Genomic DNA, 15,712 nt, shown 5'->3' with positions numbered 1-15,712 from the left:
GATCTCACCTGAGCCTCACAATTACTCGTGAGGCAAGAGGGTGGAGGAGAATTGCGATCCCATTTCTCACAAGAAACTGAGGTCTAGAGAGATGAAGTAACTCATCCGTGGTCACAAGGCTTGTTGAAACCAAGGGCCCGGACCCCAGTCTCCTGGCCCTTGATTCAGTTCTCTTTTCACTGTCCCAGGCCACCCTTACGAACAAATGAATGATAAAAAGGACAGACATGTTGAGGCCCTGGTAGGTGTTCGTGAAAGAATGCTAAGTAGATCAGACCTTGAAATGGGAGATACGGTGGGAAAGCCCTTCATGAGAGCCCTGTATATACAATTCTTAAATTTACAGGAATGATTGGTGCTTGCCCCACTGGGGGCCCCTCTTCCGCCTGCCTCTTCTGGAAAAAGCACTTTAAGGAGGAGAAAACCCTAATTACCTGCCTTGGGATGGCAGAGCACTTAAGGGACATGTCAGAATGCTGAGGGCAGGCTCATGCAGCCGGAAAAAGCATACTCAATGTCATAGTTCCATATCTGGAAAACTAGAATTAAGCACCCATCATTTTTATAATTCAGACCACAGAAAGTAAAGCTTGACAAGCCCCTTGGCTGGGAGAGACCTAGAGAGGCCCATTGAATTCTTAAGCAGGATAAAGCTCCCCACCCCCAGGGGATGGGGGTAGGGGGTGCCTCTGAAATTCCAGGGCCTGAGACTGGGGGTTGAAGTAGTTTGAGAAACGCAGCATTAAACGCCCCTTAAGACTCTCTGAGTTGTGTAAGTCTGTGTAAAATTCTCTTGATGATTATTGATTGCTGGAAGAGAATTTTCTGTGTGATGCAAAGTTGGAATTTCATGCTAGTTTTCAGGATCGCCTAGACACACACACCCACACAGACAGAGCTGGAGATGGCAACCTCTAGACAGAATAAATTGTTTAACTTGGCCAAGGCCACAAAATTGCAACAGCAGTCTCTGGCCAGTCAAGGCCCCTCCTTGTTGCCTCAGTGCCCAGAGACCTAGGTCAGCTTCAGTGCCAGCATGCCATAATATGGATGAACCTTGAAAACATCCTGCTGAGCAAAATGAGTCAGTCCAAAAGGGTAAATATTATATGATCTCATGTATATGAAATGAGCAAATAGATAGAAACCAGAGATTATTAGTGGTTACCAGAGTTGGGAGGGAGAGGAGAAGGGGATGGGCTTGCTTAGAGGGCATTGAGTCTATGTTAATAGGGATGGAAAGATTTGGAATCTTTGAAGAATGGTGATACAGCTTGAAGGCTGTACTCAGTGATACCAAATCAGACATGTAGAAATTGCTGAGATGACATGTTTTGTTATGCATATTGTCACCACAATAAAATTTAAAAAATAAAATAAGAAGCACCCCCCCCCCCCAAAAAAAAAGATCTAATGCTAACCGGCCCTTTCCTGGTCTGGGAGCTTCTGCCTGGCCCTGGCCCCAGCCCGATCCCATTCCTCATTGGGTGCTGACCTTCCCCAGGTGGGTCTGCTGAAGCTCCAGCCTCACCAACTCTGTCCAGGCATTTCACAAATCAATGCTGAGTGCCGATACTTTCTCTTCACCTCCGAGCTCCATTGGCCTGTCTTCACTGCCAAGTTCCTTTCAAGAAGGCCCTACTCTCCTACCTCCTTCTCTTATCTCCCACTCCTCTCTCTGCTATCTCCCCACTGCTTCCTGGCAAAGCTGGTTAGAGGATCCAGTGAGCCCCATTGCCAAGTCCAGGGAGTGCCCAGCCTTTGCTTGGTTGACCTCTTGGCTGCCTCCTGATACTGCAACTACTCTGCTTCTGGAATGTCTCTTTGCTCTTGGCCTCTTTCTGGTGGCCTTGCCTGTTTTCTTCCCTACTCTATTTCTTTATTCAATTATTAGAACCTAGCACAACTCTTAATTTCTCCAACATGTCGTATTTAATATCTATCTTGCCCATTGGACTGTGAGCTCCATGAGGGAAGGGTCTGGGTCTTTCTTACACATGCCCAGCACAGTACCTAGCACCTGGTAGCGGTTTGATAAATGTGTGCTGAATGGTTGGATTGTCCTCTCTGTTCTTGACATTCCCTGCCAGGCTGACCCTCCAAGCCCTGATAGCCTCTTGATACTTGGTACTTGATAGCTGCTGCTCTGGACAACTGACTAGGCCATGGCCTAGCCTGCCATGTGACTCTAACTCTGGAGCTCACTCCCTCCCTGCCACCCCCCAACATCCACAGTCACCCCGGACATCTGGACTTTCTCAGCCTCTTCAACCCCTCCCAGGCCTTGCTGCTCCCCAGGTTTTGCTGTCACCGTCTCAGCTGAGAATGTTCTACCCCCAACCCTTTCCCTTTCCCTCCAGAGAGGGATTGGAGACAAAAGTAAAGAATTAGTCAAGGGGCTAAATGGCAGACTGGACCCAGTAAAGGAAAACAAAAAGTGGCGGGGGCGGGGGGACAGAGCATCTGAAATCTGTGAGACGGTATCAAATGGTCTAACATACATGTAACTGGAGTCCCATCAACCTGGCCTGATGAGATGTGACTTCCCATCCTCTTGTTCTGCAGTTATTTTACTCATGTCTTCTTTTTCATTGTAAAAACAGTAACAAGGATATCAGAGATAGCACAAGGGTTGGGGTAGGAGGAAGAGAGCTATGGCAGGTACGAATCTTAGGGGTTAAGACAACGAACTTTAGGAGACAATCTTGGACTGAATCCTTCCTTGGTCCTTTGCTAACTGTATGACCTTAGGCAGGTCATCTAATCTTTCTGCACCTCAATGTTCTCATCAGTACCTACCTTGTGAGGAGACAGGGTTTGGGGCCCTGTACCTCACTCGTGCTGATGCCCATTTGTCCACTTGAGATAATGCAAATAAAGAATCCAGCAAAGTTTGGCCACAGTAAGTGCTCAGTAAGAGCTTTTATTCTTATTATGACATACTGTTGTCTCACCACCACCATCACCCACACTGTCACCATCATTTTCATTTATGTACGTTCCTGTCCAGACTTGATCTGTATGCATTTTTTTTTTAACATTTTCACAATCATGGTGCATCACCTTGTATATCTGGTGTTTATTCTTCAGTATTTAGTTCCCTACGCTGCTACTAAATCTCTATTGATGTCATTTTAAAGGGTTACACAATACTTCCCTGTATTTTTGGTGTGTTTGTTTTTTGTCCATCCCCCCCTTCCACCTCAGCTGCATTATTCAACCCAAGCTCCTTGTGTGGTAGGGACAGGAAGGTTCTCGTCAATCATTTACTCATCAAGGTTACACTTGGCTGTTTAACAGGTAACTCAGTAAGGAGTTGCATCCAGACTCTGTGCTAATTTGCCACAGGCTTTGGGCAAGCCACTTACCCTCCCAGGGCTTCCGGGCTCCTTTCTATAAACAATGACAGGCTCTGTCCCGCCCACCTCACAGAGGCCCAGCAGCACTACATAAACACACCCACTATCATTGCAGTTTGTGAACTAGAAACAGACACTCAAACCTAAGTCCTCTCAGAGGCACAAAGCCTTAAAAGCTTCCTAGGGAATGTCTGTGATAGTCATGATCTCCTGCCAGGGCACAGAGCAGACACTTAAAAAATACCTGCTTAGGAGCAGCAGTGGAGATGGTGGGCTCCAGTGACTAAAGAGGCAGGGCTCAGGGCCCCCCACCCAGCTTCACCTATAGCAGTTCTGCATTTGTCCATCTTAAACCTTGGGCTCTCTTCAGACAATTTCATAGGTGTCAAATGGTAAGCATTCATCCGAGCATATTCACTTTACAGAAGGGAAAACTGAGGCCCCAAGAGGTAAAGAGGCGTGCCTATGAGCACCATTCTGGATGACCCCTGAGCTGTCTTTAGCCACCAACCCCCCCGGAAAGAGTACCTTCAAGGTCTGAAATGACAAGGCATGGGAGACTAAGTTTGACCTGGCACTCCTTTCTGAAAATTAAATTACTTCTGTCTTCTCAAGTGCTTTGAACCATGATGATGATATAAGGCCTGAACACCACCTCAGGTAGCTAGAAGGTACAGGTGACAAGGTGAAAGCTAGAGGGGATTTATGAACAGTAACAGGCAAGACATGTAACTAACACCCAAGAGCTCTCCATCCTGTCCTCCCTGCAGACGAACTGTGAGCAGCTCAGTGGGGGAGAAAAGAAGTGGCCCCTGCCACTGAGGTCAGTCCCTGGCAATGCTTCCTGGAGGAACAGTCTTGCTGCTCCCTGTCGGGATGGCTAATGCTGAGCCTGGTCTCAGTTAATTTAGCAGTGCGACGGGAGGACGCCACCCTGTACCTGCTCTGCATCTCAAATGCACCAAGAGAACCGGTGCAACACAGAGGAATTGCTATTGATTTTCACTTGTGCAGGCTGACCTAACAAAACCAATTCGTCAAATACCTGTCTACCTCTCTGCTTCAGATGCTCATCCTAACCACGTGCAAATAAATTGTACTAGCATTGAGGGTGATTTGTCAGGGTCCAGCTGGGCTTGGGCCCTGGCTTTCACTAATGGACTCCATGCCGGGCTGGGCAAGGATCAACCCAGCAAATCCCCCACTGTTGATCCCCCTCACTGACTGGCAATGTTCTGGAAGGAAGTGGAATGACAATAACTGGCAGCCGCTGCCATGCTAGGAGTTGGTTGGCCATGCCCAGGAGGGAGCTTTGAGAAGCCAAGGCCTTCAACAGGGCTTAGCAGTGACATCCTGACTTGTTTCTTGAGGTCTCTGATCCTTTGATTTTGGGGGGGGTCTATTTTTTTTTTATTTTACAAGTGTACATTTTTTTTTTTTAATACAAGTGTACGTACAGCTGGGAGGCAGAAGGCCTGAGTTCTTCATGGCACTGGCTCTACTGCTGGCAGTGTCCTTGGGCCAGCTGTGAGGTGGAGACGACACCAACTACGGGGGTCTAGGACTCCAGACCCTGGTCAGACTAAGTGCCCGATCCCCGTTCCACCACTCCCCTCTGTGGCCTGGGGCAGCCACCTTCAGCAATTGGTGCCTCACTTTCTTCATCTATACAGTGGGGTCAAAAACAGTGTCTACCTCCTCAGGTGGAGGTCATCAAGACTGACCGAGACAGTGGGAAGGACCACCTCCTCCAGGCCTTCGTTTCACAGTAGAGACTGGAGGTTAAGAGAAGGACTGATGTCCTCAGGGTCATGGAGCAAGGCAGGAGCAATGCCAGGAGGGGTTAAAATGAGAGCAAGCATGTAAGCATAAAAAAAATGCCATGATGACCTCTTGACAGCAACTTCACTGAAGAATGGGACGCAAGGGGAGTGGGTCATGGGTGCATCATGGGTCATTGCTCGAAAGGTTTAAAAACTTTATGCGTAGGCCTCTTTTTTGTTTTTGTTTTTTTAATATACAGGTTTCCTGCAGTCCAGGGAAAAAGCGAAGTGGTGTCTTGCTGCACGAGGTTTGGGGGTCTTGTCTTGGGGCTCCACCCCCACCCCTTTCCCACCAGCACATCTCGGGTAAGGCGCCTACTCGTTGGCCCATGGGTCCTTCACTGTGGGGTAAGGCACTGTGTGTTCGGCAAGAAGGTGCTCACAGCTGGCTGGTTGGCGGGCAGTGAGGTGGCCTTCGCAGGGGCTGCAATGCTGAGGCTGTTGAGGGGTCAAGCTGAACTTGGGGCCCTGGCATGGGACCAATGGTGGGAGGTCCAGGCTCTGGTACTGTAGCCTGGTGGGTCCGGTGCCACTGTTGCCCTGCTGGCAGTGGCTTCAGGATGGAATCATGCCTTTACTTCTCTTACGGTCAGCCATGGCCCTCCGGTTGTGGTTGGCTCTTGCTGCCTTGTTGGCTTCTTTCTTCCTGCGTTCCTGGGTTGTCTCACGATTCTGTCCATGGCCTCGGGGGCTGCCGACCACTGCTGTTGAACTGTCATGCCGGTACCTGAGTGAGAAACAACCAACCCCAGGAAAACCCGTCAGATGGAAGAGCCTCTGATGGGAGGCTCCCAGTGGGCATCAGAGGTCACAGGGAGAGGACACACAGGCTTCAGCCAGGACACCCATGTCCCCACTTCAGGGTAGGAAGAGAAATGGGGCCTGGCAGGGGCAGGGCTGTCAGGGCTCCAGCCAGCTCTGTGCCAGGTGTTTTCTCGTCTCTGGGCCTTGCCTCCACATGGGCTCATCACTAGGCTGTGCAGGGAGGAAAAGCTAATGGGCTGACCACACCCCACACAAGGAGAGGAGGAGGGCTTGGGAACAGGTCACCTCCCTTATCCCACCAGGCCCACCTGCTACAGATGAGACACTTACTTCAGCTCTACACCACAAGGCCTCATTTGGTGGCCTCCAAAGACCTAGCAGACTCACAGACATTACCCAGGACCCTTTCAGACCATCTCAACTGTCAGAATGTGCCCCCAGCTCCATGCTCAGGGGGTTGGGATGAATGAGGAGTCAGGGTTGCTCTGCTCCCTGCTCAGCAACCTTCTGTGGCTCCCTACTGCCTTCAGAATGTGATCCAAATGCCTTCCCTCCTTGGCGAGGCCCTCTGCACCCAGCAGGCAGTGCTGTGGGGGGTCCCAGAGCCAGGGAACCTGGTTTGGCCTTAAGTGGAAGAGTGACCTCAGGCAGGCTTTTGGCCCCTCTGGACCATTTCCTCATGGGAAGGCAAAGGGGCTGCTTAGAGGGATTTCTGGTTACCCTCTCCCAGCTGCGTCCAGTCACACCCGGAGACTTCCCTTCCTGGCCACACCCTGTATTTCAACCTTTCTGTCCAGCTTGGGCTGCTTCCCCATCTCACATGACAAATTCCTCCTTAAAAGCCCCTGCCCCTACTATGCCTCTCTCAGCGATAAGGGATGCATGTCTGTCAGTCTGCCTGTACTCTCTCACATCTCACACCAGTTAGCCGTGGACATGTCACTCTCCACACTGGGTGATAAACCCCTTGCAGCGTCTGTCAAGACATGGTTATAAGTGTAGACTCCAGAGCTGGGTCACCTGGCTCAAATCTCACTCTACCTACCACCTACTAGCTGTGTGACCGTTGGCAGGTTCTAAGCCTCAGTTTCCTCATCTGTAAAATGAGGATAACAACAGTAGCTACATCGTAAGGTTGTTGTGGGATCCAAATTTATACATACAAAGCACTTAGGGTTGGGTTTCCCAGTCATCAGCTGGGACTTCCCCAGCTGGGTCCCCTCCCACCAGAAACAGCCCCTTGAATGCTCACCCCCTCCTGGCGAGGAAGGCTATGCGCCTGGCTTCTGCCTTCTCCCTTAGCACTGCAGGGTCCTGCACGAAGTGGTCAGGCTGGGGAGGGAGAAAAGACAAAAACCAGAATTGTGAGGACCCCAATCCTAAGCAGTGGTGGGGTTGCACCAAACTGGATTCTGTGACTGTTCTTGGTTAGGGGTGGGAGGAAGTGCAGCATGGCAGGGCGATGTCCTGGCTGAGCTGGCTTGCTGTGGTCCAGGCTTTCATTAGAAGCCCCCAACCTTCCCACTGGCTGGGCTTGGTGGGACAGGCATGGTGGGGCGGGTTCGCCATTGGTGGAGTAGGACAAATTGGCGGCATCATGGGGGAGCAAGGGAAGGCCAGGATGGCCACCTGACAGGTCAAGGAGGCCACGTCAGGCCTTGCATGGTAGGAGAGATGACTCTTCCCTGGGAGCAGGTGGCCTCACTCTGGCTCCACCACCCACGAACTGGGGAAGGGCCCATCCTTGAGGACTATGCTTTTTTTTTTTTTTATTGTCACATTCTTTTTTTTTTTTTAATTTTTATTGAGCTTCAAGTGAACGTTTACAAATCAAGTCAGTCTGTCACATATAAGTTTATATACACCTTACTCCATAGTTCCACTTTCTCTCCCTCTAATGAGTCAGCCCTTCCAGTCTCTCCTTTCGTGACAATTTTGCCAGTTTCTAACCCTCTCTACTCTCCCATCCCCCCTACAGACAGGAGATGCCAACACAGTCTCAAGTGTCCACCTGATACAAGTAGCTCACTCTTCATCAGCATCTCTCTCCTACCCATTGTCCAGTCCCTTCCATGTCTGATAAGTTGTCTTCGGGAATGGTTCCTGTCCTGGGCCAACAGAAGGTTTGGGGACCATGACCGCTGGGATTCCTCTATTCTCAGTCAGACCATTAAGTCTGGTCTTTTTATGAGAATTTGGGGTCTGCATCCCACTGATCTCCTGCTCCCTCAGGGATTCTCTGTTGTGCTCCCTGTCAGGGTAGTCATCGGTTGTGGCCGGGCACCATCTAGTTCTTCTGGTCTCAGAATGATGTAAGTCTCTGGTTCATGTGGCCCTTTCTGTCTCTTGGGCTCATAGTTGTCATGTGACCTTGGTGTTCTTCATTCTCCTTTGATCGAGGTGGGTTGAGACCAATTGATGCATCTTAGGTGGCCGCTTGTTAGCATTTAAGACCCAGACGCCACGTTTCAAAGTGGGATGCGGAATGTTTTCATAATAGTATTATTTTGCCAATTGACTTAGAAGTCCCCTTAAGCCACAGTCCCCAAGCCCCTGCCCTTGCTCCGCTGACCTTTGAAGCATTCAATTTATCCCGGAAACTTCTTTGCTTTTGAGGACCATGCTTTTTGCCAAGAGTGAAAGGAGGCTGGACAAGAGCAGGGGGACAACTGTGACCTAAGGGCCATAACCAAGCAGCAGTGACCCACAGTGTTGAAGAAACAAAATGGAATTAACAACATTTGGAAACTGGAAGATTTCACATAAAAATTTGGGCTGTCTTTCTTCCCTGGAAAGAAGGGAAGCTTCTGAACTGGGGGGCCGACATTCTTGCTGAGGAGCTCCTCAGACAAGTCTGTTTCCCTCCCCTCCACCACATCCTGCACTCATTTACATGGTGGGCTTGCCCCGGAAACATATGATTTCTCACCCTGGTAACATAAAGGCCTGGGAGGGCACAGATGGTGGGGTTCTAGCCAGCCACTCTGTTCAAGGGGGGTAGTGCTGCTTTCACCTGTTTTATATATTGAGGTTCTAGTTAAGACAGATTTGATGCATTGAACACTATTGACTGAAGACCAGATGAGTTGTGGAATGGTATCAAGGACATCATACATGAAGAAAGCAAAAGCTCATTAAAAAGACAGGAAAGAAATGAACAAAATGGATGTCAGAAGAGACTCTGAAAGTTGCTCTTCAATGACGAATCGCTAAAGGGAAAGGAAGAAATGATGATGTAAGAGCTGAATAGAAGATTTCAAAGGGTGGCTTGAGAGTAAAGTATTATAATGATACATGCAAAGACCTAGAGTTAGAAAACCAAAAAGGGAAAATATGCTCAGCATTTCTCAAGCTTAAAGAACTGAAGAAAAAATTCAAGCCTTGCATTGCAATACCGAAGGATTCTATGGGTAAAATACTGAATGACACGAAGCATCCAGAGAAGATGAAGGGAATACAGAGTCACTGTACCAAAAAGAACTGGTTGACATCCAGTCATTTCGGAAGGCAGCATATGATCAAGAATCGACGGTTATTACGGAAGAAGTCCACACTGCACTGAAGACACTGATGAAAAACAAGGCTCCAGGAACTGACGGATTACCAAATGAGGTGTTACAACAAAGGGATGCAGGACTGCAAGTGTTCACTCATCTGTGCCAAGAAATTTGGAAGAGAGCTACCTGGCCAACTGACTGGAAGAGATCCATATTCATGCCTATTCCAAAGAAATGTGATCCAACCGAATGCAGAAATTACCAAAAAAATCACTAATATCATACTCAAGTAAAATTTTGCTGAAGAGCATTCAAAAGTGGTTGCAGCAGTACCCCGACAGGGAACTGCCAGAAATTCAAACTGGATTCAGAAGAAGACGTGGAACGAGGGATACTGCTGATGTCAGATGGATCCTGGCTGAAAGCAGAGAATACCAGGAAGATGTTTACCTGTGTTTTACAAACTATGCAAAGGCATTTGACTGTGCGGATCGTAACAACTTATGGGTAACATTGAGAAGAACGGGAATTCCAGGACACTTAATCGTGCTCATGAGGAAACTGCACATAGATCAAGAGGCAGTTGTTTGAACTGTGTGATTTGAAATCAGGAAAGGTGTGGGTCAGAATTGTAACCTTTTACTATATTTATTCAATCTGTATACTCAGCAAATAATCTGAGAAGCTGGACTATATGAAGAACACGACATCAGGATTGCAGGAAGACTCATTAACAATCTGAATTATGCGGATGACACAACCTTGCTTGCTAAAGTGAAGAGGACCTAAAGCACTTACTGATGAAGATCAAAGACTACCGCCTTCAGTGTGGATTACACCTCAACATAAAGGAAACAAAAATCCTCACAACTAGGCAAATAAGCAACATCATGATAAACAGAGAAAAGACTAAATCTGTCAAGGATTTCATTTTACTTGGATTGGTAACCAACACCCACGGAAGCAGCAGTCAAGGAATCAAACAATACATTGCATTGGGCAAATCTGCTGCAAAAGACCTCTTCAAAGGGTTAGAAAGCAAAGATGTCACTTTAAAGACTAAGGTGCGCCTGACCCAAGCCATGGAGTTTTCAGTCGCCTCATATGCATGGGAAAGCTGGACACTGAATAAGGAAGACCAGAGAAGAATTGATGTTTTTGAATTATGGTGTTGGCGAAGAATACTGACTATACCATGGGCTGCCAAAAGAATGAACAAATCTGTTTTGGAAGAAGTATAACCAGAACGCTCCTAAGAAGCAAGGATGGCAAGACTTTGTCCCATATACTTTGGACATGTTATCAGGAGGGATCAGTCCCTGGAGAAGGACATTATGCTTAGTAAAGCTGAAAAAGAGGAAGACCCTCAACAAGAAGGACTGACACAATGGCTGCAACAATGAGCTCCAGCATAACAACCATCATGAGGCTGGCAGAGGACAGGGCAGGGTTTGTACAGAGTCGCTGTGAGTTGGAAGAACTTGTCGGCACCTAACAAAAACAAGAAAGGATTTCCTTTGAAGAAAAAGTTCAGCTGCTAAAAAAGAGAATTTTCAAACCCCTGGCCCAGGTGACCTCCAAGGGCGCTAGGCTCTAACTCCTCTCTGATTTTCATAATTGTCATGCAGGGTGCAGCGGCTGACAGCTGCCCCTTACTTGGACTCCAGGCTACTGGGCCTAATGAACTCGATAGTTCAAAGGCTTGGCCTCTAATTCATCCACTGGGCCCTTGTAGGCAGCAGAGGTGAGATGTAAGCCAGCGGCTCTCCAAGCAGACATCCTGGGCCTGAAAGGACCCCTCCTGCCTCAGGCAGTGATGCTGGGGTGGCCTTGAGGCCAGATGCAGGGAAGAAGGGCCGTAATGCTCCCAATTCACCCTTCAGAACTGCACCCTCCCCCTTATCCACTACCCTTCTTCCTGCCCACCCTGCCACCGGCCAAGGAGGTACCTTGGGGGCGTCCTCTTCAGGCTCTTCCTCCTCGTCCTCCTCCTCCTCATCCTCTTGCCTTTCCCCGGGGACTCTGTTTCTCAACACCTGAGGGGTAGTGAAGGGCCTGAGGGTGGAGAGAGAAAGTGAGGTCAAAGAGTAGGGTTGGATCTGGAGAGAGTGCCTCAAGGTGGCGGGAATCCCGATGGGGGAGAGGAGACAGCTCAGGAGGCAGGCACAAGCCATGACAATGTGAGAGCTCTTCCTGCCAGCTCTCTTCAGGCCCAGGGTTCTTTGAGGGGACCAGGGTCAGATGTAGGAGCCTTATTTTTATCTGAGCTGGGGCTGTGGGGATCACTAGTTCTCCCTTTAGCCAGAAGAGCCTTATTTTTATCTGTATTGGGCGTCTCTGTAAGATTCCACTGGGAAAAGTTTACTGTAATTAAAAACTACTGCGTGAGACCAAATAAATGCTGCCCTGCACAGGTTGGGCTGGGACAACCAGCAAAGGAGGAGGAGGGAGAGGGGGTGGAGGGAGCACTCGAAGAGGAGTCAGGTGGCCCGAGTATGGGCCCTGGTTCTACCACTGTCTTGCTCACGTCATCAGGCCCTTGGTTTCCTTATCTGTACAAGTAAGAGGCTACAGGAAAGCCTCAGAGGCCTGAGAGCCACTGTCCACCTTGAATTCCACCCACCGCCTGGCCTCACCTGCGGCTGATGAGCTCATCATCTGAGTCAACATCGTTGGCGCCCACCTGGTTGCCATCGTATGTGTCATCGTACTCATCCTCATAGTCATCATCATGATAGGGCAGGCCTTCCCCAGGCTGCAGTGGCACCTGCAATGGCGGAAGCATGGAGTGGCTGGGGTGGCCCAGCACCTGGCTAGGTCTCCCTCCCCCAGCACGGGTCACATCCTGGGGACCGCCTACCTCCTCCACCACCACGCTGTACTGCTCGTAGCGCTGCCGCTGCGCTGCCACTGCTTGCTTGTCGTTCAGCAGGCTCCGCGTGTTCTCCTCCTTCCTGATGCCCAAGACACAAACAGGAGAGAGAGGAAGAAAAACCCTCAGGTCTGGAGGCTGTGGGACGCAGAGGATCCAGGGAGCTATGGGCTCAATCCTTCAGCCCTCAGACTGGCCCAAACTAAGACGACTAATGTTATCAAGTGCTGGTGAGGGTGAGGGACTCTCACTTGATGCTAAAACAAAAAAAAAAAACAAACCTGTTGCCATTGAGTCGATTCTAACTCATAGTGACCCTACAGGACAGAGTAGAACTGCCCCATAGGGTGTCCGAGGAGCAGCTGGTGGATTCGAACTGCTGACCTCTTGATTAGTAGCTGAGCTCTTTAACCACTGCAGCACCAGGGCTCCTCACTTGTGCACATGTAAATGGTTCCACCCATGTTGGAGGGCATCCCAAGAGTAGCTATTAAAATAGAAAACATACACACCCTTCAACCAGGCCACTGCCCTTCAGGCAACACTGCCCAGGTGCACAGAAGTCTGATCAGAGGTTTTCTTTCCAGCACTGTTTGTAGCAGTGGAAAATGAAAACCCAGCTAATGTCCATCTCGAGTGGAGTGGCCAGATGAACTATGCTACATCTGTGTTACAGAATATCACGAGGCAGTTCCCAAAAATGACAGCCATCTTCTGGAACTGCCAGGGAATGAGTTTTAAGGCTTATTACTGATGAAAAAAGCAAGTTACAGAAAAATGCCTATGGTGTGATCCCATCTGTATAAAAAACAAAAAGTAAAGCAAACCAGCTCTGTTTCCATGGCACATATGTAGTTGTTGTTAGCTGCTGTCAAGTCACCTCCAACTCACGGTGACCCCACGTACCACAGAATGAAACGTTGCCCGGCCCTGCGCCATCTTCACAGTCTTTGATAGGCTTATGTCCACTGTTGGGGCCACTGTGTATTTTGAGTGTCTTCCAACTTAGGGGCTCATTTCCTAATGCTACCTCCGACAACGTTCTGTTGTGATCCATAGGGTTTTCACTGGCTTATTTTTTGAAGTGCTTTCCAGGCCTTTCTTCCTAGTGTGTCTTAGTCTGGAAGCTCTGCTGAAACCTGTCCACCATGGGTGACCCGGCTGGTATTTGAAACACTGGTGGCATAGCTTCTACCATCACAGCAACATGCAAGCCACCACAGTACAAGAAACTGACAGATGAGTAGTGGGCATATATATATATATATATACACATATGAAAATGTACACAGATGGCTAGTGAGTCCCACACCAAGTGACAATGGTTACTCCACAGCAGAACCTGAGGTTGTTTGAATCTTTTAAAACAAACACAAATTTAAGAGGACTCTGGCCTCTTCCTCTCACCCCCACAGAAGCCTTTTATCTGTTTTATAGTTGGAGCTGCCATGTAAAATTTCACTGGAAGCAAAAGTTAGAAAGTCCAACTCCCACCATGTAACAGGTGAGGAAATTCCTGTGTGGTGGAGGGAAAAGAAGGGCGACGCCTGGGATTACAGGGACGGTGCAGCAGAGCTGTGGTGGGGACTACGGTCTCTTGACTCGTGGCTTTTCAAATCTGTAGAAAAATCTAGTTTGTCAGACACAACCACCGGCCTGTGGAATGTAGCTTCTAGCTCTGCAGAGGAAATCAGTGAGATGCCAGGTGACAAAGGCCAGCTGAGCTGTGAAATCAGGTCCCTGGAATGTATCAACAGCAGGCAGAGGAGAAGAAACACAAAGCCCACATGGTCCTGCACAGATTCCATAAAATCTTCTATTAACTGGCTTTTGGAGTTGGGAGGGGCAGGCGTCCGAGTCTGCTGGGCTGGCTGGGGCCTGCGGGCAGTCAGGACTGCAGCCCCCAGTGCAGCGTGGAAGACTGGCTCCCTTCAACAAGTCTTTATTAAGGGCTACTATGTGCCAGGCAAAGGACTCAGGCCAAGGTAGGGGGAGATTCAGAAAAGAATACGCTATGGGTTGGCCCTCATGGAACTCACAGTCTCATGGGAGTGACACACAGGCAAATGGCAGCCAACTGGAGGCCGGGATGCATGAAATGTACTGAACAGAGGCATGCATGCCTGGAGACATGGAGACACAGAGGAAGAGAAAGGAGCTCTGGGTCAGGGGGCCGGCAGGGGGCCTGGGGAAGGGATAATGGAAGCCTGTCCTTCAAGGCCCAACTCAAACTGGTCCTCAGGGGGACTCCTGCCTTTGAACTCCTAAAGGGCTTGCAAAGTCACAGAATCTCAGTCCCTCCTTTTCCAGCTGAGGACTCAGGAGATCCAGAGAGACAGAGCAACCTTTCCAAGGCCACAAAGCTGCTAACAGCGGAGCCGGGCCAGAGCACATGTCTCCTGACTCAAGGCTTTGCTCTGCCACTTCCTGAGCCACGTGATCATGGGCAAGTCCCTTATCCTCACCAGGTTCCTTCTCCCAGTGTTGACATGAGGATGAAATAAGATGACCTACAGAAGTGGATGTGGTACCTGTCGGGCTCAATAAAACAGATCTGGTTTCTTTCACTGAAGGACTTGCCAGAGTCTTTACTTTAGGAATGTGTTCTGACTCTTCAAGAGGCAGATAAGACTACGTGGACTTTTTCAGCCGTAAGGTATTTTTCTGGAAGGAACACTTGTTATCATCTTCTGGGGCCCAACTTTTCAGTCCAAAGTGGTTAGGGGAAATCCCACCTTATGCAATCTGCCTCCTTCATTTGGCCAAGATATCTTGCAGCTACACATGCTTGGTGTCTACCCCACAGCCACCCTCCATCCAACGTTCCCTCCTAATAGACCCTCATTTTTTCAGCTCTCTCTACTCATTCATCCCTCTTACCAGAGCCCTGGGCCTCAATCCTGTGACCCGGTTATCCCAACGGGATGTGAAGGGAGTCTGGGAACTTCTGGAAATGTTTCCTGGTTCTAAGAGGGCTACAGAAAGAGCTGTTTCAGACTTCTCTCGACACTGTTTCTGGAGGTGATACCCAGAACAGCTGCAGCTACTCTGTGGCCTGAGGCATTGAGACATGGAAAGATGCAGCATCCTTGATGATGTCTCTGTACCCCTAGGTTAACCAAGCCTAGACCTGCACTACCTTGCAACCCCATCATGTGAGGGAACAGATTTCCTTACTACTTAAGCCACTGAGCACACTTTTCAGTTACCTGAAGCTGAAAACATTCCATCTGATTCAACAAACACACATTTTAACTGAGGTATGATTGGCCTGTGCTATTTCATCTCATATGCTTCCTGACAGCGGGGAGCCCCTGTGATCTCCCCAAATTAGGACAGCTGCCCCCACCAGCCATCCCCCATCCCACCTCCCTTGGTTAATGATTCTGTCACATT

General features: G+C 49.2%; 1 protein-coding gene across 3 annotated transcripts in view; it reads right to left on the bottom strand.

Annotated features, from left to right (window-relative positions):
- Window positions 1–4,822: 4,822 nt before the first annotated feature.
- Window positions 4,823–15,712, bottom strand: part of ASCC2 (activating signal cointegrator 1 complex subunit 2) — a 43,547-nt gene continuing 32,657 nt past the window's right edge. Inside the window, exons 17-21 of one of the 3 annotated variants that reach the window (XM_049865845.1) lie at window positions 12,305–12,398; window positions 12,081–12,211; window positions 11,394–11,499; window positions 7,200–7,279; window positions 4,823–5,909 (exon numbers count right to left, since the gene is read on the bottom strand). In XM_049865845.1, the coding sequence (XP_049721802.1) occupies window positions 5,738–5,909; window positions 7,200–7,279; window positions 11,394–11,499; window positions 12,081–12,211; window positions 12,305–12,398 (583 nt within the window). In that variant the 3' untranslated portion in view covers window positions 4,823–5,737. The remainder of the gene's footprint in view (window positions 5,910–7,199; window positions 7,280–11,393; window positions 11,500–12,080; window positions 12,212–12,304; window positions 12,399–15,712) is intronic. The other 2 variants (XM_049865844.1, XM_049865846.1) reach the window with 2 other exon arrangements.

The sequence above is a fragment of the Elephas maximus genome, chromosome 22 (assembly GCF_024166365.1).
Source record: "Elephas maximus indicus isolate mEleMax1 chromosome 22, mEleMax1 primary haplotype, whole genome shotgun sequence".
NCBI classification, from domain to species: domain Eukaryota; kingdom Metazoa; phylum Chordata; class Mammalia; order Proboscidea; family Elephantidae; genus Elephas; species Elephas maximus.
The sequence above is the reverse complement of the archived record's forward strand: the minus strand, read 5'-3'. Positions and strand labels throughout refer to the sequence as shown.